Below are 26,040 nucleotides of genomic sequence, written 5' to 3' on the forward strand. Positions count from 1 at the left end.
GCCCTGTGCTAGACGCTTATCTGTCCTGGTGGAATCAGGAGCACTCATACTTCCAGACCTTGTGTACATGTCAAATGTTCAAACCCCAGTCTGGGCAAAAATGGTGGTCAGTGCCAGGCTGATCCTCCTTTAGCTCTTCTAACACTACAGACCTCTAGCCCATGGACCAACAGTGTGGTGCAACCAGGACTACCATCCAAATCCTGTATGGGTAGTGATACAGGATTACACGTGAACCTGAGGAGGTAGGTCCCTCCACTTAGCTGGCTGGAGAAGGAATTAAAAAAAAGGTTCTTTTTGGAAAGGAAGCCATCATTTTTTTTTTTTTTTACAAATACAGTCCTCTCTATAACAGAGAGGAAACGGTTTCATTTCTGTCTCATGCCTTGGAGTATGCGAAACCTCTCCACAAGGAACAGCCCTAGTGTTGTAGAACCATTACTGCAAACTCAGTTTACAAAAAACGTTAATTGACCATCTTTAAAACAGCAGCAATTTAGACCACTAGGGCATTTACATCAGTCCATGTACTAGGATATATTCAGGTTTTATTCCATTTTTTTTTTAATGACATGTGTCTAGGTTGTTTTTCTTAAGTCCTTAAACAGAGCTGCTAATAGAGCTTCCTGGACTACAGGTTTGACATTCTATCCCATGGTTTTTCATACCACTCTTTAACTCAGTTCCTCTCTTCGCTTGGTTTTAACAACATTGCAGGAAGTTACTGACATCTGTATCCAGCAGGTATAAATGTACCAAGCTGTCTATATTTTCATCTACCTTACAACTTAGTTTTCCCATCTTCCCTTCTTTCCTCCTCTTAGCTTCAGTGATACTATAAATGTTTTGAATCACCAATTGGCTTTTGCCACTTACATGACCCCCCAAATATTTTTTAGCTTATGTTTTGGATGCAGACTCAAAGCTAAAGAAGAGGTATGTGCCTGACTGCTTTCAGACTTGGTTCCATTAACTAATTTTGCTTTCCTGTCTATTCTGAGAAGTCCCATGTTGCTTCCCAGTTGTTATCTTTACACATTTCTTTCTGTGTTATTGCTTCCTAAGTTTCTCTTCTGTAGCTGAATTTCTTGGCATTTTCTCCTACACCTGTAGTGTCCAAGTGCGCCTTGTTTATGTCCTATCCCTGTACTGCCCTCTGAATATGTCTATACACAGATTTCTTTCATCTGTGTACTTTTCACATCACTGCCCAAATCAACATCATCTGCATCAACTTTGCTCCATATCTCAAGACTCCTCCAGGATTATCAGTACAAATGAAAACCTCATTGTTTGACAGTCTGTGGGGTGAAGAATTTCCATATGATACACTACAATATTTGTCTTTGCTAACAGCCCTTACAACAATTTTCAGTCTATGCATGATTATTACATATATAAAACAGCACAGACTGTCTTACACATGACCTAAGGAGCTATTAGTAAACAGGATGAGACAGTCATTGTCCCAACACAATATATGGTCTGGACAGAATTAATTTTACTGAGATGTTCATGCCCATCTCTGACCTCGCTGGTTTAAGGCATTCTTTACAGGCAATGCAGAAGACAGGTATTTCTAGGGCAAAACTCATCTGACTAATTTTTGATGTCTCCTTTATGATATGTTGAATTGTTCGCTTACAGAGAACTTTCCTTTTAGTGTTGTTTCTCTCCAGTGACTAGACAGAAACCAAAAATAAGAGTCTGGCTATCAAGAACCTTCTCCTCTACTCTCCTATAAGTAAGTAAGTAAGTAGGTTTTGGAGTTTCATGAAAATAATAGAATTGGCTTTTCCAGAAGCACAATAAGAAGAAATAAAAACAAGGCATGATCAAATGTGCCCCTGGCCCAGTTACCCACACCTGAGATAGGTATCACAGGCTCCTTTACTGTCAGCAGAAAGTGGGCAATTTTAGGAAGCAGTGCACACCTGCACTGCCACTCCCCAGAAGTTCCTGGTTTTTGTTGGCTGTAGGGGAAGCCTGAGTGGCAGCATGGATAGCTGCACTCCCAGTATGGCATGAAAATTTCACATATTGAGGGAAATATGGGGCTTACAGTAATATTTAAGAGGTACCTATTTTTTGCTCTAGTAATTCTGAAAGTGACTAACACAAATACAGACCTGCACTGGAAGCAGCTGAAGTTAGGACACACAAATCCTGCTCTCTGACTGACCCAGACATGGACTATACAGTTATGGCAAATTTATGTGCAAGGATTAAGCTGAAGGGAGATTTTTTTTTTTTTTTTTCCTTTTCCCCCCCTCCCAGCATTCATTAATACTATGGGAATGAGAGTAAAAGCAGAGAATTACAAAGTATTTAGGGAAGGCCAGTAGACATTCACAACTTGATAAAATGTAAAACCTGAAAAGGCAAGCCTATAGGCTGTCTATAGCATCTGAATATAAAAAAGCTTCTTAGATCTTAACCATCCAATCCATATTCACATTAAGGAAAAGGTCAGGGTATCCAGCCTCGTTTTAGCTTTGACAAACATAACTGGTGCTACCATACATTCAAAATCACAACTGAAGATAATTCTGCATAGACCACTCTAATCTAATTCTAGTATCCTTGCTGGATTTTTAAAGTACCATTTGGATTCCAACTCTAAAAATGGAAAAATGCAAAATTGCAAAATAATTCTGCCTGTATTGTGGTAGAACATTCAGAGATGTGCTTTGTGAATTTTTTATAGTTGAATGGCAAGGTTTCTGAGCACCCAACTGGACATTAAAAAAAAAAAAAAAGTGGGGGGGGCCGGGGCTGGAAATTGTGAGCACAGAATACTCTTTTAAAAATACTCTAAAATATATTATTCTGAAGAAATGATGTGGTTGTCGGAGAAACAGTCAAATGCAACTTTGTTATAACAGTACAACTGCACTAAAACAGTATAACATATTTTGAGATATTATATATTAATATTTCAAAAACCTCAGAAAAGTGTATTCTCTTTTCTAGGCCTTTTGGTTAAGAACAAGTGTAGTGTAGTACTTTTATTTCTTCCTATTCAGCAGATATCTATGGTGTTAGGAAATGTTGGGTATAGTTTAAACTTAGTCCAATAGGCACAAATAAACCTAGCTTTTACAATCTGCACTGTGAACATTTAAATGAGAATTATATGAAGATTAAATTCCTTGCATGGATGGATTTACAAATGATTATGTACTATGGATTCTAATCAGAAGGAGAAAATGGTTTTTTCGATTTGTTCTTGGCAATTTGAATAATTACAAAGGTTTTGATTTTCCGACATGAATATTGTATGGTACGATTAAGCTTTGTGGTTAGCACTTTAAATTAAAAAGAATGTTTTCTAGTTTACAAATAAATAAAATATAGTTTAATATATCTGAATCAACAGATGCTGTATGAAAGCATCTAGAATTATAAGTGTAACTCAAACATTCATCAAGAACAAAGAATCATTATAACATAATGCAAGAGATGTTGAAAACATTTAAATACACATAATCTGATTTATACTCATAATGTCTCATTTCACACACTGTAAATTCAGCTACAGAAAATAATTTAGCTAGATATATTAGTAAGTTTGTGTTTGCTAATCTGTGTATTTGAAAGCATTACAAATAAACATAAAGCATTTAGAATGTACAGTTTTCTATGTGATAGTCTACTACTATAGTCTCTCTTGACTGGATTGCAGATACCACAGGAAACTCCTTGAAACTGGGCCAAATGTACCTCAGTTATTCATTGGCACAAGCAGTAAAAGTAGCTCTGGCTTTTTAAAGCACTTTGTTTCTAAAAAAGGGTTCTTTTACCTCTGTTTAGCTCATGAACTATGTGAAAAATATTAACCACAAGAAAATCAAATTATTTATCAAAGAATTGTCACCATATGGCCCTGTGCCTAAGCATAATAATTTGTGCAAGACTTGTCATCTTTGATGTATAGATACTAGCATTGCATAGTAGACCTAGAAAATTACATATTTATAACCTGATGAATGCAAAAAGCTCTACATTAATCACAATAATACATTCTGTAATATGAGCATAGAGTGGAAAATACTGACCAGTAATATATTGTAATTCTAAATGTATTATTTAATTTTGGGATACACTAGAATAATAAAAAAAATTTATGTGATTTAAGAGGCGAGTTTGCTCTTTTCTGTCTCCATTTTGGGAAGTGAGAGATACTCAAATTTCAGTGTGCTTTTTATTAGAGTAAGAATAATTTGAAGCTTATGTATTGGAGGTATTATTTATTATTGTGCTAATACTTGAGCAACACTGAGCTGGAAAGAATGAGCACTCTTCTGTTCCTGCACCAACTGCTTGCTGTTAAAACAACTGAATAACAGCAACAAAGGCAACTCTTAATATGTTCAAGTGTTTCTTTCAGTTCATGAAAGTGCATTTTTTCCTAAGCAGAGCTGGAGATCAGCTGTGTACTTCTATGCAACATGCTCTCCAAAGCAATTTTAAATGTAAGTTCTTAGTCATACAGTGTCCTGCTAATGTTGCAGTGTAATGAAAGCCTTGCTTGTACTATTGCCTTGATGCATGCAAATGAATATTAAAATAATGTTATCAACCATTAATGATGCATAACTGTTAAAACTGTAATGTCAACTATAAAGCCTCAAGCAACATTTCCCTTCTCCCAACAATAAAGTAATCTGGGCTTAGTTACTTTGTGTTCAGTGGATTGTATGTTATGCTAAAATTTCTGGCACACAGCAAAACTACCACCTACACAGACAACCTAAAATGTAAGAATCTACACAGGTCATGTTTTGATTGAAAACAAACCAAAATACTGCAGTCACAGCTTTCAGCTAGCTTTTAAAAAGATAAAAGTCACTGCTGTGTACAAGTATATGAATGTGAATTTCAACTGAAGTCACCTCTGAAGAGGTAAATCAGCAAAGTGTACCAATGGACTATGGTAAGTAGGAATTTATAGAAAATACACTAAGGACACAGTGGACAGGAGCAAAATCTCCACAGAAAAGCCTTTATATAATCTTGACATTGTTAAAAAGCCCTCAAACTTTCCGAATGCTAATGCACCATCCCACCCAATGAATGCAGAATGCTGCTCTTGAGAAATTCTTGGTCAGTTTTACTCTTGGTCTTCAGATGACAAAAATTTAAGGTCTGAATTATCTGTTTACATTGGCTACCAAAGAGGGTACAGGAACAGTCAGCTCTTACAGCAGAATGGTAAGAGAAGGGCCTGACACTTCACATACTATCAGATCCAATTTCTGATTCAATTCAATCAAAGACTGAACTTTGATATGTAAAGAAAGATGGAAGGAAGATTTGAGTTCACATTTCACAGCGAAAGACTTATTAACAGGAAGTGAGAGGTGACTTACTTCTGTTGCCAAAAGGTAGGGCAAATCCTTCCCTAGTAACAGTGCTAATTTAGGATCTGCCAGTGGAGTCATATCTTACATAGTGCTTACATATCTTCTGAGAAAAATGGCGTAGATCCAAGTCCAAGATGAGATGTAAACACATCAATAGTAATTTAGCAAACTTATTTTCAGCCAAATGCGAACCAACAATTTTAACTGTGAAAAGCCACCATGGCAATTGCCTAATGCTAATGCAAGATGATGAGAATACTGTGCAGAAATTCGTTTAGAAGCATGAAGCAGCTGCAAAAGTGATGCAAAAATATGAAGGAATGGCTTCTCAAAGCTCTTATAAGGACTAGACTAGGAAGACAAAGAGTAAATGGTTTATAATGAGGAGGGACATCAGCTAAGTTATGACATGCCACAAAAGGCAAAGCTACAAGCCAGCTAAAATCCATGCTGGTGTCTCAGGAAACAAATCAAAAAAGACTCCCAGATTAAAATCAAAAGGTTGGTTTACCCTGTTGGACCTTTACCCACAAACTGTCCCCCCCTCAACCAATCCTACTCTTCCCATCCTCTCATCTCCCCTCCCCAGCTGGGAAATGCACTGTGCTTCTCTCACCCTAGCCACCAGCTGTCAAATGCTACTGCCTCTCCTCAGCAGCACTGAGCTGGTGCAGAGCTGACACAGCAGCATTTGAAGGAGGCAGGGGGTCCAGGCAGAATTTAGGTACATACAGGGCAGCCCATACCCCAAAGGAAGTTCAAAACCCATTATTTTCTCCCTATCTCATACGTAGTGAAAAAAGCCTGGGAGTAGTTCTACCTCTCTCTCATTCCTCCAAAATCAAAGCATGTAGAGAGACTGCCCCTACTGGCCCTCTTTTTGAGAGATTTAATAGTACTGTGACATAAGTACTGTAATACAGTTATTAACCACGTTAAAAGGTTCCCCTGACATCAGTCACTGTGGAAGGATGCTGACTCATTGCTGCAGAAGAGCACCTTGAGGACACATTCCACCAACATCCTCCCTTTGGCAAGATTCAGTTTCTTATAAATAGTGCTAAGTGGCAGGAATAGATACAATTACCAGGATAAAGATGTAATTACTGAAGAAACAGTGTAAGACCATGCTAAAACATCCCTGACATTTGTGAAACGAAACATTCTGATGTTTCCATGTTTTAATTTATAATTAATTGATCCAATTTTGTAAACTGGGCCTACTGGAGGCTAAAAAGCTTGAAACAAAAGTGCCTCACTTGACTAAGAACCATTTTTGTAACCTTTTCTATGTGGTAAGAATCATCACAGCCCATGCTAGAAATTGCTTAGATTCAGGAATGTGTATCTCTGTAAAAATTCATACCCTCTATTTAACAGCAACCTATTTTCCTTCATACAGCTGTTTTAAGCACAGTGGTATTTAGTAGTGTGGTCGTTTAAGAAATTATTTTCTCTTCTTGAAATTAAGATGCTCATATTTCATGATGGCCATCACTTACTCAATCTTTCTACTAACTCTGTAGGAAATAATTTTATAGATTTTATAAGAATCAGGTAGAAGCTCAATATTCAGGATACCCCTTTCATATAGGTACACTAGTTGTGTCTGCCAGCTTCAGTTCCAACAGGATTATTTGCGGCATGAGTGATTGAGAGATACTTGACCTGAAGACCAACATGACTTTTCAGCTTTCTGCCAAGCTGCATTATATTTCTTATGCTTTATATTGCTCTTTATGTCTTTGACAGTAATATGCTGTTTCTGTGCTACCTCTGTATTTAGATTATGTTACATGTATAGACAATGCATAGACATTAATTAGATAAGGTTACCAAAACAGGAAGGCTCCCCCTAATAAAATATTTAAAATACATCTATCAGAACAGTAGCTAATTATGAAATGGGGTGGATATGACATCCAATAATATTACAACCTTGTTGTCTTTTTTTTTTTTTTTTTTTTCCATTTAGTAACAGCCTACCAAAAAGCACTGCTCCTTGGAAAAGAACAATATAAATAAAATTCCCACTAGAAAAGAAAGCAAATTTGCATCTGTACACAGAGTATATTCATCTGTACAGCTTCTGTTGTTAAAATTTTGCTTGTGTAATGGTTTATATTTTCAAAGCTTTCTCTGCTTGAAGGATATTTTTTGTCACTAACATTTAGATTTGGGTTTGAAGATTGCTGTTCTATTCTCATAGTGAAATTAATTCCATTTCTTCAAAAAAGCTTTTGAAGTGTTTTTTAAGTATGGTGGAAGTACAGATTGACAGCACAATGATCCTCTTCACTCTTCTTACAATCAGCAGCTGTTAACCTATTTTTATCAACAACTTCATTTCTACAAGAATCACTTTTGTAAAATGTGAATGCAGCTGGTGAGATCATTCCACATGAGTTGTCTTCTCCATATGAATTTTTGCAAGCGGGTTCCAAACAAACCCCACTTCAAGAATTAACCGACTGCCAAGCTCCCCTCCAACAACACACCAGGCCTCTTTCACTTTCCACTCATGTTCCAGGTATGCACAAGCCACTCAAGGCATAGATGGGCACCTCCCAGACACCTTTATGTCACTCTTCTGGGAGCTTCTGCACCCTCTCTAAGGCCTTTGATGTGCTCCGGGGTATCCTAGGATGCCACTACTGCATACAGAAGCCATGATAAATGTTCAAAACTGGTTTTCCCACATCAGATACAATCTCAGGTGTCTTTGCTTTCAGATTCAGATATAAAGAAGAGAAACCAAACCATTTTCTGACTGCAGCAAATACCTAGATCAATATCACGATGTCAGTGAGGGAAGGATGGAGTTTCCAAAGATGGTATTTGAAGCTCTACTGCCCTCTGAGTCTAGAAGCATAAGCACAAATGACCCTGACTCAGCCTTGCCACTCCAACTACTTGCATCCTTTAGACCTGTCCACAGTCCTTGTTGTACATCAGAGAAGTTGTTCTGCTGCATGAATTGTGGGCACAGTGCCAAATTATCCCCCCTGAAATACTAAGGAAGGACCAAAAAACACAGTGAAACAATATTGCTTCCAGTGAAGAAGAGAAGTGCTCAGAATGAGCACTGGAAGCCCTTGGCCTATGTAGGGAATACAGCTCAGCCTGGCATTGATTTCATCCTGCCTGTATCATCTGCCATCTGCTTTCATTTGTTGTCTGAGGATTCTCTGCTCTGTGATCCCAATGAGGAACTTCAGAACTGAGTAGGTCCTCAACAGATAAATTAATATGGAATAATACAAATTTCTCATCGATATATGCATGTTTTACAGACATGGTAGACATACTACGGATGTGAAGAACAAGAAAGCAGAACATCAAATTCACTCAACTGTTTTCTAGTTCTGCTACGGTATGTTTTTGCTAGTCATTGTTTCTGGGTAGAGCACCAAGAACACACAGTACACACGTACGGACTCAATCCTCAAGCAGTGTATAAATTTTAAATTATTTTTTTAATCTAACATGTCTACTGGGACCATCTTTGATACACCTACCGATAAACCCTGAAGAAGGAGGGTTGGGCTGTATCTTCTCTTTAGTGTTCTCCTGAATGATGTCCCAGAGCTGCCATATAAACTTTGGATGGAGGATGTAGAACGGCTGGGTTGGATTCTTCCTGCGATGCTGTACGTAGGGAGTGAACAGATTGTAGTCTGGCTTCTTATACCACTGGGAGGAAAAAAGTCAGATGTTTCTAAATAGTATTAAACATGTTTGGAACACTACAATAGCATAAACTGGCTTCATTTGGGTTCTGCAGAACAGGAGCAAAGGTAGCAAAGCAGTCTGCACTGATGGATGCCTCTGCTAGAAAGGCATTCCTCACTCTGGGCTATTTTGTTTCCTTTCTTCATACAGAGACCCCCTATAAGTAATTGACTGCTGTGGGATGAGCCAGGACCATTTTTCCCCTCACAGATCCACTAAAGAAGAAGCTCAAAGAGCTCTGACATGATATCTGGGCCTGGGGGTGAATCTTCCTCCGAAAGCGTCCCTGTCCCTGAGGGAGGCAGCAGCCGCGCGTGACGCAGCTGATGGCAGCCTGCGTGGGAAGCAGGCAGCCTCTGGCATCTGTTGCTAAGGGACCTCAGCAGATGAAGGCTCACTTTCTACTTTGCAGCCTGCTCAGCTCCGAGCTCCCTGTGCCAAAAGCCATCAGATCAACTTGTCTGCTGGAGCCGCAGCACCAGCCAAAGTAGAGACACCCCCAGTGACAACCAGATGGACATCTGCTGCTCTCAGTGAGGGGGTGGACAGCAGGGCACAGATGGCTGTGGGACAGCGGACTAGAGGAGAGACTCGTGGGGAAGAAGCCTGAGAAATGGGGAAGGCACTCAGAGAGATTTTCACTAGGATGTTGTATTTTGTTTTGGAAGGCAGAGGGGAAGGTGAGGAAAAATGGACGGAATTTTATCACCTTTCCTGATAAAACCTACTTCTGAAATCTAGCTTCCCTCCTTGGCAAGCACACAGAAAACTCGCTGTTATGTGATAATAGCAATGTTTTATCAAACAAATGCCACCATTCATCTATCCTAGCATCTCAGAACAGTCCTTTCCAGTATAATTGCTGACTACTAAAAAGTTTTTGACCAATAAACCAATTTTGACCAATTCCTATAGGCATAGCATTCTCCACTGAGATAAAGACAGAACCTGGGGTTCATGGTGAAAAGGGAGAAGCAGGAGACTAAAGTAGTAAATTAATTTTCTCCAATACTTTCAAATAATTGGGAAGAAAGGTCTAAATCTTACCACATTCAGATTTGCAGAGTAGGGAGCAGGATCCCAGGCTACTAAGACAACATCTTTATACAAGGAGCTGTCGACAAAGTGATGGTTTGGATTGGTGAGAATCTGCAAACACAGATGCAAAGAATTGCACAACATTAAAAGCAAGTGGGACACAGAAAAATGGCAAAATCCTTCTCTCAAGTGAACAGTCCTACCCACGCTGCTGTTTGTTATGCTTCAGTTCTGGTTGATTTTAAGCATCTTGTTTTGTTAAAAAAATATACGAAAAAAGCTTAGCCATAAACAGCACTCTTTACAGTTTGAAGTAGCAGTATGCGAATTACTCTCCATCTGTGAAGGATGTGATGGGACCACTTGAGATGCTGTGTAATTGTGTATCAACATTACTGTGTATTCTGGAACTTGAAAATGAAAGCTACAGTATTTCAGATCACCTGCAGCATCCTCTTGGACAAAGAGCAGCTTTCTATGAAGGGCTACAGCCTCCAAGGGCAAGTCTTTCCCTGCCACCCACCCTCAATCAGCTTTTTCATGGCTTTCTCATGTTAACAGCAACTCAGTCTCATTTCAATCAAAAAAATGAAAATTAAACCATGAGTATACAAATTGGAATACCTAGAAAAACAATTCCAACAACAGGCATGTTACAGGGCTATTTTTGAAGGAACTGTCATTTTGCTTTAATCTACTGCTCTCATGTGACTCCTTCCTGCATCTCCCACTACTTTCCCTGATCATGCCACCACACTGCAAGTCTACTCTTCACTCCTGCTGGCTCACCTCTTCCAGGACCCTCCAGGTCTAACTAGATCTCTTTGATTCCTGGTGCGTCCAATGCCAGGCAGTTCAGCATTGGTCAAAACAGCATGAATTCCTTTCCAGCTGTTAAAATAATCAATATTCCAGACAAATAAATTCATAATCATTTTCATCTCCCTTTAGGATCCAATGAACCATATTTAATTATGCATATTTTTCCTCAGAAAAAAATAATATTGTTGCCATAGCAATATTCTTCCTACCATAAACTTTGAGTTTAATGATTTGCATCAGCATTCTACAGTAAGAACAGCATTAGTCATGCTGCTCTCAGTTACAGTACAGGTAGGGAAAGCAACTTCCATCAAGTTGCCTCTGCAGAATTCAGTCTTGGAGAGGGCAAGGCTAATTTCTCAGCAAGCGGACAGACTGTCATGGATGGGCTTCTGACCTCTTTGAAGGAGCACAGAGCTGGTGGGAATACAAACACTTGCGAGGAAGCCGCGTGAGCTGACCTGGCCAGAACTTTGCCACGCCCTCTGGGTTTTCTGAGAGATCTTATGGGGGGCAAGCCTTACACAGTGCAGAAGAGAAGACCATGGGACTCTCCATTACCATCCCCTCTGGGATGTACTGCAGCACCGGTGGGAGCCAGAAGACCTCAGTCTGCCCAGGATGGAGGGCAGCTAATTTAGCTATTGAATCTCTCTGAATTTGCTGGGGAGTTAAAAAGCTCAGATCACCCCCTGAGAACATTTCTCTCTTCTACAGGGAGCACACTGAGTCTAGTAAACTATAAAGAGTTTCTAAACCTTTCTCCTTGCCCAGTTCAAGAGCTCAGGAATGGTCAATGTCAGGGCATTCTGGCTAACAGTAAAATGGAAAATCAAAGAAAAGCAAAAAAAAAGAAGAAGGAAAAAAAAGAAGTAGTAAAATAAAATACATGAAAATCCATGTTCCCTGATGCACTGATTACAGTACTTAAGGCAGAATAAGATATTTCTGCTTTCTTCTTGCGAACAAAAGAAAGGGGGCATATTTAACCCAAATCACTTCAAAGATCTAGTCTGTTCTGCAGCCTAACAAAGACCTACAAAATGAGTGTGAAGGGAATAGCAGTGAATAGTCCTCTTTTTGATGGCAAAGAACATGAGCTTATACACATAAAAAATACACCCACCATGAAGAGACTAAGCATGGGAAGTCTCAAAACAGAAGAAAAAATGAACTCATAAAAATTAAAGTAACTGAAAATTTTGGTTGCCTTCAACAAGAATCAATATGTGCAGAGCATGCTACATGGCCAACCATACTTCTGGTATTGACAAAGTAAACTCATTTCAGTATGTCATAAAATTTCACAGAAATTCTGTTGCTGATTTTTTGTACACATTTCATAAAGAGGAAAGAAGCTTGGTTTGCCCAAGACAGGAATTGAGGCAATAGCATTTTTGAAATTGAAAAACTAATCACAACCATAAGGTGTCACTGTAGTTCAAGTCACAATTATTTATTTACACCAATACACAGAAAATCAATCCCATTTTCCCTTGTTTCCATTCAGATGAACAAATTCACCTGATGTGTAATACTCAGTACAAAATAAGGTTTTTTAGTAGTTCTTTCCAAATTTTTAAACAATAATGACTTGCCTAGTGTTACACAACTCAGTTCCCATTTCTTTTGCCTTCCAGCAAGGAAATAATTGGGGAACTGGAAAATATGAGAAAACAGCTTTGGAATCACCACAGCCTGAATTTCATGAAAATCCTGGAGGCAATGGCTTCTCCAGGAGGTCAAGGTTTTCTGTACTGACAGCTCTGGCATCCTGCAGAGACTTTACAGATTAGTTCACATCAGAAACTTTATAAACCAGTTCTCTGAAAAAAGGCTATCGAGTCCCTCCACTGACAGCAGTAAAAACATCCCTGTAAGGGAAAACTTCCACCTTCTCTGCATCGTGACTGTTGAATCACTACCTGCTTCCCATAACACACAACACTTCTTCAGAGGTCATTAACTTGCTGTCATATTGCACAGAAGAGACATTGACTCGAACTCTGAAAAGGAAGACCTTACCTGAGAATTAATGATCCGCATGGTCGTTTTATTTCCAACGTCTTTTTCATAGCCACGTGTTGGAGCAGAATTAAATCTTAAAACGGCATCATGAGAATCTAGGAGCATAAATGAAGCAGTAACTCTTTTTTCTTAGGATACAGAACAGTAAAATAAAACCAGTTATCTAAACTAATACAAAACCTACACATTTGTCCTAATCTGGACATTCTAAGGACGATGAATGTTCTGCTATGCACAAACAAAAATCCTCTTGCATCTGCCATATGTTATTAACATAAAAGCCCACTGGGAAAAAAGTTCAGAATCATCCATTAATCTAGCATGCAATACTTAAATGCTTCTCTTAATTGGATAGACTTAGTGTGGGAAGACTATTAGTACACCCAGTACACACAATTGCTCACTACTATCACAAAATTTATAGATAATTACTCCATGCAAAAGCATGTAAACTGCAGGGATATCTAATTGCACATTTGAATGAACAACAGTGCTTAACTATAAGCTTGTGTTTCACAGTATTTTATAATACCTGAAAATCTTAGACTACCCCAAATCTATTAATCATACTGTGTACTTATTCTCAAGCTCAGTACAAATCTTAAAGAGCTTCTGCATGGAAGCCAGTCCACACATCTGCTCACAGAAAGAAACCTCAGGATCCCTTGGCAGCAAAGATCTAATAGAGTTGAATCGTCAAAAGTTACTCCACAAGCAGTTGAGAGAAAGCAGCTCTAGGTCAAGTATGGGTCAAGGATAGACACCACGTGCAAGCCTCCATGGGGTAAGAGATAATCATTCTCCCAGTGCTCTTAAGGGGAACTCAAAGCCCAAAAAGTGTGAAGGAGAGCAAGACATTTTATCCACTGTCCAGAAACACACAGCCCATGTTGGAAGCCTTGTATTTGGTCTGGTTTTATCCCTTCTATTGATGGAAGCCAAGAATATGAAATCTCTTAACCTACAGGTACTTTGTAGGTACTTTGTACAGTTGTTCATCTCTAGTCACTTAAAATGTGTTGTCTGTTCGTCAAAAACTGGAGGAGGCAAAAGTCTCCAAAGATAACCAACATGCCTCAATAGAGTTTTGGCTCGCTCCTATCAAACTGGGATCTTTCATTTATTCTTTTCTTAACTCTGCACTCGATACAGGGAAACACTGTGTGGCATGCAGCCAGCAGTCTGATCTCAGACTCACATGCTAGCACTAATATGTCATGTCTGAAAAGAGGGATTTTCCCAAATGCCCACCAAACCTAACTCCTCAGAACATAAGATGTGGAGTTTTTTCTGTGTCTCCATGCAGGGGCAACCCTAGCCTCAACACCTTAGACTTCATCTGCCAAGCATCTTGATTGTGCAGGAATTAGAGGAAATGAATAGAAGCTGCAGGTACTTCACATATTTAGAGAAGGAAAAGAAAACCACAAGTCTGTTGTAATGAATTTAAGAACATAAATTTGGACCTGTGATTGACAACTTTTAGACAGTCTATTTACTGAGAACTGGATTATGAAATGGGAATTGTATGGTTTACAGCTTAATTGAGAGACAATCTGATCCATTTCCAACATCACTCATGCTGGTTCTTCGTATACAGATGAAAAATTTCTCCAGGACACAGCTTAACACTGATAATAGCTGGTTTTAAATAAACTGATTTTAAATTTAGTATATATTTGTAGATAAGCATTTAAAAGATCAAAAAAAGTTTGGGGTTTGATTACAGATGCCTGTTATTTCCTGTGATGCCAAAATAATTGGTTCTCCAATTAATAGCATGATCACAATGGGAGTGTTTGCTATACTTGCACAGTATTTCTGTACCTACTTTCATTTAAAAACAGTCAGAGGGGTGGGGGAGAGGAGGGCAAAAGGCAGAACACAAATTAACATTTTTGCTTGTGTTTCTAATAGGAACACAGAAGAGGGAGCTAAAGGCCTATGAAGGGAAATGTCCTTGCTGCTTCTTTCATAGGCATGATTTTTTTTTTTTTTCTCGTGGGAGAATAAACCATAGAATCACAGAATGGTTTGGGTGGGGAGGGACCTTAAAGACTGTCTAGTTCCAACCATCCTGCCATGGGCAGGGACACTTCCACTAGACCAGGTTGCTCAGAGCCTCATCCAACCTGGCCTTGAACATTTCCAGGGATGGGGCATCAACAGCTTCTCTGAGCAACCTGTTCAGAGCCTCACTACCCTCACAGGAAAGAATTTCTTCTTAGCATCTAATCTAAGTCTAATGAGCCTAATCTAATTTTAAGCTCTTTTAGCTTAAAATCTCTCTCCCCTGTCTACCATTGCTGTAAGCAGTCACTTGGCCTGCCACAGGGATTTGTCTGGGCCAAATCCTCTCCTCAGTCAGACCTGTACTCAGTCACAGGTATCTGCCCATGGCCTGAGAGACACGTCGAAAAAACCCTTGGTGATTCCTGGTACTCCAGCACTGCCTTCCACAACAAGTATGTGATCTGAAAAATTCTATGTTGGCTTTTTCAAACCCCATCTTCCTCCCTTTAGGTGGCATCAGATGACAATTTCCCATTTAAATCCAAAGCTCTTCCAGAGAAAATGTCAAAAGCTTCTATGCCCAGAAGCTTCCTAAGAAAATGGGTACACACAGAAGCAAGCAGGCTCCAGGTACCATGTCTAATACCCAAATCCACACCTGGGCTGCACCTGAGTGTGCAAATATGACTTGAGGCATGCTGTAATATGTAATTATGTAAATACATCACAATGTGCTACAGATTCTACAGTACATACTGGTATAAACTGGGTGTCGTGGGGAACACTGACAGAAGATCCTGCTTCAGTCAAAGATAACATGTTGGAGAAGGTAGGGACTGCTAAGCTTTTTCACCCCAAAGATTTCTAAATCAGTCAGGCTTCCTGTTAAATTGGGGGTTACCTTGGTGTGATTTTAGCTACAGCTAGCTGGGCATATCTGCTGTGCTGCAAGCCTATAGCAGCAGTCTGATAATCCCAGCAGCTCCAACATATCCCAGAGATTTAAAGAAAACCTACCTGTGTCAAAGAGATGATACAGTGTGATAAAGAAAGTATTGGGATGTGAAGTCCTGGAAGATGGGGAGGATTAATGAGTGAAAATCAAAAGGTTTTTATAGAGAGCTGAAGGAGATAACTCTTCTTGTATCAGAAACAAGTTTGAGACGTACCTTTCATCCTTCTTTCAACCCTCATAGCATACTGCACATGTACTACTAAAACGAAGAACTACTGAGACGTTAACACAAGTAGTAGCATGCATTTTTGAAAAGAAAACTGACCTGGATTAGCTTTATGACCCCACCATCCTTTTCTGAATAGCTACCACAAAACTCCCACCTTGAGGTGAGGGATTCTGAGTGACACTAACATCTCAGCACACCTGTAACCTCACTGACTCAGTGTTGCAACGGGAAAACAGTGGGTGAACACACCTGGAACTCATTTAAATTCAGTCTCAGAAAAGAGGCCAGGGGACTTGATCTCAGTGCATGAAGCTACTCAAGGTCTGAATTCTTTATGTCTGTGAACTCTAAACTGGCAAGAGATGGAGAGGACACTCTGCTGCTTCTTGACACGGAGACAAATGTCTGCGACATTCATACAATAGCAGTTTCTCATGAGCTACCGCAAAATAAAGACCAGTATAACACAGCTTGCAGAATAAAACATGATCGTGGCTCTAATCTGCTGAAGAAATAAATGCATGTTGCACACAAATGTTGAATATGAAAGATCTGATGAAACCAGTGCTGCCTACATACTGCAAGCTGTAATACGATAAGAAGGCATCATTGTTTTCTTTAAATTAGATTATGACTTCAGGCCTGATTTTCCTTTCAGTTATATTGTTCTGAAAGGGAACAACCTCACTGAAGTCCACTAGTTTACATTCACACAACTCCAGTGAGAGAGAACAACCAGACTTCACAGATCCGTGCTTGAGAAGCGTGAACCTTTTGAAATTTAAATATGAACACACACATATACATATATACACATACATATTAATAGATGCATTTTACCCACCTATTTCATGCCCTAGAGAGGAGTTCAGTATTGCACCAGCAGACATAACTACTGCACAGCTCCCAAAGCCATGTGTATATAATTTGCCCAGTGGAATCTGGGGAACGTGCTTTTCCCATCCAAGAGTGGAGAAGGGAGCCTCCTTGCCATCTATTGTTTTCACATTCACTCTTTCTTTTAGCTCACAGAATAGCTGGTCTCCTGTCAACTTGGAGTTTCGTTTCCCCTTGAACCGCACCCCATGCTTATTGGTACTCAAATAATCTTTCATCGCCTTCTGCAGTCGAGGGTTTAGCATCTTGGAGGAGACATCCCCTTTCCAAAGCTTGTAAAGAAAGGATTTCGACATTGTGGAATACAGTTCATCCCAGTCATCAGATTCATCAAGCATCTGGCCTCTCCTATGCTTTGTGCTCCTTCTCCTCATTCTTCTCTGATGGCTCCAGTTGTTCTGTAAAATATTTCCTTTTGGATTATTCACGTCAGCCGAAATGAATTTCTCTATCTCCTGAAGGTGGTTGTGTGACTGAGGCTGACCAGCAGCAAATAAATAATCATCATTCACTTGGTAGAAAGCACTTTTTGATTTTCTTCCTAACTGGGATGGAAAAAACTCATCTTCATTTCTAAAGGCGTCTTCCAATACAGTCCATTTCTTAGCATTTCCAGTCCCTGATTTATAAGTACCTAGGAGATCTTCATTAAGAAGTACCTCATTCCCATCAATGGTTTCAGAGAATGATGGGTCATGAATAGCTCCCATGATGACTCTCTGCTTGCCCTGAAGGGGCAAAAGTCTCTTAGTTTCAATGTAAGAAAAGGAGCTTGGAACTGGTTCAGCAGTGTTGCTATCTGTAAAATAGATGAATATCACCAAGAAAAGCAGGCCCCATGCAAAGATACCAAAGAGCATGAGTTGTTTCCATTGCTTCAAGTTAGGTTTCATGGCAATGCCTTTACCAGCTCCTCTGTGCCTCGAAGTATTGGTGAAGGAGAATGAAACCTGTAAAGAACATCAAATGCTATTAAAAATAGTTCTAAAAATAAATATAACTCAGAAATGTCTTAACATGTATTGATAGATGGTGCAGAATGAATCTCCAAGCAGTAGCACAAAGGATTCAGTAGCAGAAGCGGAACTCCAGAGCCCGCAGACACTGTAGGACTGACACACTTTGGCTGTAACCACACCGTGACAGCTGCTAGCTACAAAAGAAGCTGGTGGCCAGTTTCTACAGTAACACTGGATCCTGCCTTCAGGGAGATCATGTGCCTGCCTGCTTCTGCTATACCGAGCGTAGCACTAAGAGAGCAAAAGCAAAACCCATGCCTGGCTGCATGCACAGTGGGTACAATATAAGCTGTCTTCTCTTTACCACTGAAAGTCCTTACGCAGGGGAACTGTTAGCAAGCCTGTCTCCAAAGGGAGCAGACAGGGAGCATGAGCTCCAAGCTGCAGCCCTCCTCTGCCCACAGCCTGGAAAGGATGATGCTCTGTGCATATCATCAGCGGGTGAAGGGGAGAGCAAATGGGCCAGAGGGGAACCTCCTCCTCAGCTGGCATGAACTGGCACAGCCCCAGTGGCTACATCATTTATTGTCTAGTGCCAGACCCAAGTAAGAACAGCTCCTGCACCTCCTGCACCTGCTACAGATGCTGCATGCACATTGAAGTGGCATGAAGGAGCTGTGCACACCAAGGTGCCAGGGGTTTTGCATTTTACAAAAAGGAGAATGGGTGGCACAATTATCTAAATACATTCCTTTAGGATAAGATAGAGATTTACATAAAGGGAGTGGGTAGAGAATGTCAGGCCTAGTCCTGGAAATATGTGCCCTACTAATACCTGGGGGTTTTGGACAGCTCGTGCTTTAGTGGAGGGATGCATGGTCCAAATGAAACAAAGTTTGACTGAGGGGGCTGTGTTCCAAAGAAAATACATAACACATTGCTAGACCATCGAGCACACTCTGCCCTCACACGAACTCACTTGCTTAGTCAAGTGGTGTGACTATCAGTTACAAGCCTGACTGAAACAAATCCTCGCCATAAGCCTTACCATTTCACCTCCCTGCACCACAGTCATCATTAGCCTTAGCTGCTACACTGCAGTGTAACTCAGTGTGCTAATTAGTGACCGATCACTCACCTGATCTGAATTAAAAATAAGTCAAGCCCCTTCTTCTGGAGTTTTCTTCCTAACCCATTTGTTTCAATGACCACTTAATGGTGGGACTTAAGAGCCACTTGTACCAGCCAGCTCTGATCAGCAGAGGAATGGGAGAAGGGGGAAGCTTGGATTTCATTACCATTTCATTCAGGCTCCTGCGCCTCAGGAGCCACCGCCTCATCACATCCGAACAGTACGCACAGCCTACGTGCCTGTGATAACACACTGCCTGCTCACACTGGCCATCAGGAGGGACCAAAACCACAGTCACCACATGCTATCACCTTTCTGCAAGCTGCTGAAGTACATCAAAGCTGAGTGCAAAGTTTAAACCGAAGCTGTAACTAAGACTGTGTTTCCACATGAAAATGAACCCATGAGTAACACCAGCGAAAGATGTTCTCTTCTCTGTCCTTCATTCCTGCACTGTGCCTCTGCTGCTGCCAACACCCCCGTATATGGAACTGATACAGCAGGGGAAATACATGTTAGAGGGGCTTTTTTTTTTTTTTTCTTTTTTTTCTTTTTTTCTTTATTTATTTTTTTTAAACTGGGTCAGCCCTTTTATGCACTTCAGTGTGGTCACACATCCAGTTGTTTCAGCACAAATGGGGAAATCGCCTACCACAATGCAGAGGCGAGAACAAACCGCAGGTGGTATTAGCAGAGATACCTCAGGCTGCGTTTCTGCCGACCTCCTGAGAACGTCAGACCGCACTATTACGTTTCCAAACACAGTCTATTTTATTTTAATGATCTAGACAAAACCTAGAACATTAGACAAACACAGATGACTTTGGGGCTCAAAGCAGCGTCCAAACAGAGGGAGGATTCATAAAGTTATGCTTGGATGACAAAATTTCATTGCAATTTCTAATACACTGAAAAAAAAAAAAAAAAAAATCATGACTGCGATAACCCAGTGCTCCACATACGTTTGGCTTGGCTCACACAAACCACATGGAAGTAAGCTATTACTCCAATGACCCATTTCCTACGTACACTCAGCTGCTGCAAGATTGCTCTCTGCAGTACCTCGACACTCCCACACCTTCCAATTTTAAATCACTGCAGGTGATGTCCTGTGGGAGTTGCCTTACAGTATATGGCTGTTGTCAAGTTAGGTCTGCCCTGAAGTTATTGCAACCTGCCCACTCATCAGTGTTCAGATGGTTTGCATTTTAAAATCAGCATTCTTCACGCATCTGAACTGCTTTCATCTCTTTTTATCAGTTGCCCTGATGTGTTTCCCCAGCACTTTTCAACATGTGGCTTCCAAACCACTGTGTAAGTTAGTCTTTGCTCAGTCAGATGTTTCTCCTGCTGAATATACATTTCTTGCAGGATCTGCAATGGAAGCATCTTGCATGATCTTTTTAACAGATAAGCTTGCAGGAAGTCAAAGTCATAAAGGAAGAGGTCACTAATATTTTCCACTGAATCACGTAGCAAGTCCACACACAATTTAATCTATAACACAAACTTACAATTTGTTCATTCCACCCCCCCCCCCCCCAAGTTTTATTGTCCCTTATAACCTGAAGTTGCTGAGAACTAGAAAGGTTTAGCCTTAATTCAAGTGTGAGACTACAAATTTCTAATTGTCTGTGATCATATGCGTTTGGCACAGCAGACTGCCTCAGCATAACAAGCCAAGACTCAGTATTCAGGTTACAATCTGAAAAAGAACTGAGATACATTACTAATTATTTTTAAATTAAAGCAAACAAAAATCTGTCCCCCAAGCCCTCCATGAAAGCACACTCATCTTGGTCAGCCTGCACATATAATGCATGTGTATGATTAGTTTTTTGTACAGCAAATAAAAAAACCCACGTAAAACAAAAACCAGCATCCCATAGTATATTTGTCAACACTACAAGCAAAAGGAGAGGTGCCAGTGACAATAAATCAAAAAATTTTACACATTGACTACTGCAGAAGCTTATCTGCAATTTCTCGTTGCAACTGGGGCCTCAGAAAGGATACCCAAATCTCTTGAAGACCGGAGCTATGCAGGCAAATCTCTGTGCTGCTTTAATGTTTTTTACTCACAAGAAATGCCTTGTCCTCCAGCAGTACAGCTGAGCTGGAAGCAAATTCAAGGTCATTACTGTATTAGTTGCAAGACGACCTCTACAACCTCACAGAATCTTGAAGGCTGTGTGTCGAAAGCTGCACTAAGTTCAGAGAAATATCAGTTTATCTTATCTCCCTCTACACTAAACATCCAGTCCTCTCCCCCTCAGACCTTACAGCTTCTCACACCTCACAGTCGCTGGCTTTGAAAACGCTTGGGAGGAGAGGGCAGCCCTTCCACATGGTCCCCACCACCCTCCTGCTGGCAGCAGACCCTCTGCTGCTCAAGGGGGTATCTTCCTCAGCACCATCAGGGGATGCACTTGGATTCCTGCCCTGCGCTGCCTTCAGCAGCACATCTCAATTCCAAAGAGAAAAGCATCTGTGTAGGAAACCAGAAACGACAATTGCAATGAATTACACTGGCTAAATAAATAAAATCAGGTAATTTCGTGCATGCAGTTACTGAAGTCCACTGGATGCTTCAAGAATAACCTTTCATCTCTTTTACCTATGCTCCACATACAGCTCTTAAACTGTTAAAGCAATTCTACACAAGTTTTTAAATTAACATTAGCATTCCTTATTGTCTCCAACTTCACCCCCCCTGCTGTAAGAATCCTCCCTACTTACAGACTGTTGGAGTCAAAGCTGCTGCAGAGGAGGAGCAGACGAATAAGTCTGCCCCTGGGGGAAACAACTGAGACTTAACCCAACCCAGCTTCCTCTTCAGCAGAAGTGATAAGCCTGTTTTGCCCCAGAGGCTGAAGACCTCATTTTCCTATGTGTCTCCCTTCTGATGGGCTCCTTCAATCATTAACTGATTAAAGTTCCAACTACCCTATGGAGAATGGCTCTTCTCCTTTCCCAGTCTGGTCATTCACACAAAAGCCCTGGAAAACATGAGGAAAGGTACAAACCAGTGAAGTGGGCAGAAAGGGAAGACTTACTTATTTCCTTAATAGAGGTATTAGCAGCAGCTATGAAAAAGAAAGGCAAACCCCAGTGGTATCTTTGAGGCATCCCAGGAAATAAAGGCAATTCCCCAGTGGAAATTAAAGGCTGATTTTCCAGAAGCAGCACCCACTTGTGGGAAATTTCATCTTGCCACTCTAAGTTGCAAGAAACCAAAGAGTTTCCCCCTCCCTTTATAAAGCCCATTGTTTTGCAACAAGGAGCACTTTTCATTTTTCTAAAGTAGGCCTCCTGACTGTTTCTTAAATGAGAAGAGATGGATAAGGGAGATTTTTTTAATTCCTTTGAAACATTCCTTCCTTTCAACACTGACTATTGTTAAAATTAATTTGTACAGACCCTGGCAGCTCAGAGGTCAGGATGGTTCAAGTTGATGTGCTAAGATGTGCACTGTTATGTTAAACAGGGTTTTTCTTGGCTGCAGCTTTGCAGCGAAGGTCACCACGGGGTTATTTGGGGTAGCAAATGTTAGCAGTGGGCGACCATTCCCAAAGGGCTGACAACCAGACCAAGGTTTATTTGACGGAAAGCTTAGGCGGCCTGAACAGATAGCAAATGCTCCGTTAGTTTGCTTCATCTCTTAGTCAGCTAATTCCAGAGTATTAAGAAAGCTCTGGCATAGGGCAAGACAGCTGGAGGCTGCATTTCCAGGGTGGGGAATACACTCGTCCTCTCATGTGGAAAGTGCCAAATTGGTTTTAGTGTTATCACCTCGTTTCTGCGGTGGAAGGCGTACAGTCGGCAGCAGCAGACAGGCAGGCCTGTGGGGAGTGGCGACTGCCAAAGGATGTGTACTTGTCTGTGGATGGCCTGCACGTTTGTCTTATTGGCTCTGATTAGGCCTCCTAATTAATGAATCTCTTTTTGCACAACTTCCTTGTTAGTTCCGATGAATCTGGCTCTTTTCTTCACAGGAGTCAAGCTGCATTCAGTATTTTTTGTGGCAGCTTAAGAAACTGTCTTCTGAAATAACGAAAAAACACCCAAAGAAATCTGAATTAGGATTTTTTTTTTTTCCCCAATATGGCCTTTTAAACCTATATTTAATTATCTACTTAGAGAAAATTCCTTGGGAGGTATTCAAATAATGATATTGCTAACCTGAATCACCTACCAAATGTGAGCCAGATGTCCCAAGTCAGAGCTTTTGGAAAGAGCAGCCTCTCTTCTTGCTTCTAAGGATGCCAGGCAGGCAGTGTGCCTGTTCTTAGGTCCTCTGATAAAACCTAAGATTTCAAGTTAAAGGGGGTAGGAGGGAAGCGACCTTTTTTTTTTTTTTTTTTTTTACTAATGACCCATTTCCAGGAGCTTAGGCTGTAAGAAAATTGCCAAATATAGTGAAACTTGCAGTAAAACTCACTCAAGCTGGCAACCCTGCAGCTGGAGAAATGCTCAGTGGGGTTTCTGCCAAGGAACGTGTCCTAGATTATTATGTAGGAGCACAGAGGCTTAGATGCATCAATCTCTAGGGCTTAGTGGAAGGTCAAAGTTACCTTCTATGCATCTGATATCTAGTCTCCATGCTCCATCATCAAGTTCAAGCTTCCTGGCATTGAAGCCAGCTATCACTTTCCCACAGCCCACATACAGGTTGTCCGAGTGTGGGCTGACAGGAGGGAAGTAAAAATAGCCACTCCAGCTCCGATCCTTCACATGCAGACTTTCCCACCAGCAGTGGAAATGTTTGACACAGCAGCAATGGTCAAGGAGAACCGGGTTCCCCAGTGACTGACTGCACCTCGCAGGTCAACCTCCAACTTGCAGCAGCTTTCCTCAGGAGCCATGAGAGCAGCTCTCACTCTGACATGCCCTAAGATCCACCACTCTGGCCAGGATTTCCTCACAAATTTCAGGTCAGGGGAGACAATTGAACCTCTCTGGCTTTTCTAGACTGGTTATGAGCTGACCACAGTCTTGCTATTCTAACTTAGGGTTTCTATAGAAATGTACTACATACCGCTTCATGTGAAATTCAGTACAACTTCAGTGTAAATCACTTCCAGGCTCTTTAATCAAAACTACAAAGGGGCAGAGGTGTCACACAGTTGTGTGAAGACAAGCAGCTTTCACAACATAACTCAAATGCCCCCCCACAGCCTCTCAAGGAATGCCTCACAGAGCCATGTACTACCTGCACTCAGCCTTATCTATTTCTGACCCCTTTTTATGCCGTTTGCTCTTGCCACACCTTTGCTGTGTCCTGGCCCTGTTCACAGCAAGGTGCAAAGGTTCGAGGCTGCTTCAAGTTGCTGCAAATGCCAGCAGAGTTTGGTTCCACCACAGGACATGGGTGCAGAAACCACCATTTCGGCCACAGTCCCTAGCATGCCCTCACACACAGTAAAGAAGAAGATGAAGTATCTTTACTTCATCTTGCAGATCGACCAGCTGGATGTTTTGGATGGGTTTTGGTCATATTTCAGCTGCCACAGCACTGTCTCCTGATCCAAACAGCAGAGGGAAAAAAATCCACTCGTATCTACGTCAATATGAAACCATTGCAAATATCCAAAGACAGTGCCAGTCACTTTTCCAAAGTGAAATTCAGCATGCCACTGCACAGTCATGGAGGGATCTAGGTCTGCACAAACACCATCCCAGCAGGCTCCATTCTTACACGTCAGTAGTTCCTCTGCAGATCAAACCACAGAGCTGCATGTGGTTTTTCTGTGCTACTTTTGTGCAGCTCTCCTCCCTTTCACAAACTGCAGGTTGCAGAGGAGCTTCAGTTGTTCCCAGGGGATCTGATCACCATGAAGGTCCTAGGTAGTTGAATGCTGTGCAGACTGAAACATCAAGCTGGCTGGAGATAAAAGCCAGGTGTGGAAAACAAGGTGACCAGACTGATGGCCATCGCTTACTTGCGCACCCTCCACTCATACATAACCACTTTATTAAGGTATTTAGTTTTATTGCTGCAGTGAGGTCAGTGAGGAGGAAGTGAGCTGTACACCAACACAGGGAGGAAGGAGCAGGGGCTGGGGGACGCTGTGGCACTGGGCCAGGAGAGAAGGAAGCCTGGCTGCAGGGCAGCACAGAGGGCAGGAAGGCAGAGAGACTGAAAATAAACTACACCCATAGTGCTACTGGAGGAGCAAAACAACACCTGACAGAGAGGCAGCAACACCTCAGCCCCACAGGGATGAGAACTGGAAGCAAAAACTTCCTCCCAGCAGAATGATCACATCCTTCCCTTTGGGGAAGCACCATGAGAGCCTTGCTACTACTGAGGGAAGGCTCTGGACTTGAGCATCCTACCCTATTCCTCCCAAGATGGGAAAGAGGCTGCCATGTTCCTTGAGCAGATGGGAAGCCTGGGTGAGTGGCAGTAGCCACGCTGTGTCTTTCCCCCTTATTCTGGATGGCCACTCCCAGGTCACTGTGCTGCTTCCTGCCACCCCTGTGAGTGGGAAAGGGAACCAGGGAGCACTGACTCTGGTCCTTGCAGGTGGAACACAGCCCTTGCACCAGGGCACTTTCTGCCTGAGCTTTGCAATGGATCAGTACCCAAAAGAGTTGCACGTGTTTTCCCCTGTGAATGTTACTTCACACCATGTGCAGGAATGCTCCAAAATACAGGCATGGATGGTGCCTGAGGACACACAACACAAGCAGGAGTTTATGCCCATCTTTGGCACAGCCTGGCTTTCTTTGGGACTTATTCCCCACCCACAGAAAAAGGTTTTAATCCCATTCTCCCCTTCAAAAGCAGAGTTCAGGAGCAGCCTGTGCTTATGTTCTGTTTTCATGTGTAACTGAACAGGATGGCAGGAACCTCTTAATGCACC

The 26,040-nt window shown here is 41.4% G+C and overlaps 1 protein-coding gene across 2 annotated transcripts in view; it reads right to left on the reverse strand.

Moving 5' to 3' along the window:
- The window catches only part of ST6GAL2 (ST6 beta-galactoside alpha-2,6-sialyltransferase 2), a 50,145-nt gene that overhangs the window by 7,232 nt on the left and 16,873 nt on the right, over positions 1-26,040 (reverse strand). Inside the window, exons 1-5 of one of the 2 annotated variants that reach the window (XM_040056468.2) lie at positions 22,964-23,067; positions 17,028-18,030; positions 12,984-13,081; positions 10,146-10,247; positions 8,885-9,059 (exon numbers count right to left, since the gene is read on the reverse strand). In XM_040056468.2, the coding sequence (XP_039912402.1) occupies positions 8,885-9,059; positions 10,146-10,247; positions 12,984-13,081; positions 17,028-17,973 (1,321 nt within the window). In that variant the 5' untranslated portion in view covers positions 17,974-18,030; positions 22,964-23,067. Of the gene's footprint in view, positions 1-8,884; positions 9,060-10,145; positions 10,248-12,983; positions 13,082-17,027; positions 18,031-22,963; positions 23,068-26,040 lie in introns of those variants that run through there. The other variant, XM_040056467.2, reaches the window with a different exon arrangement.

Source organism: Hirundo rustica, chromosome 2, assembly GCF_015227805.2.
Source record: "Hirundo rustica isolate bHirRus1 chromosome 2, bHirRus1.pri.v3, whole genome shotgun sequence".
Classification (NCBI taxonomy): domain Eukaryota; kingdom Metazoa; phylum Chordata; class Aves; order Passeriformes; family Hirundinidae; genus Hirundo; species Hirundo rustica.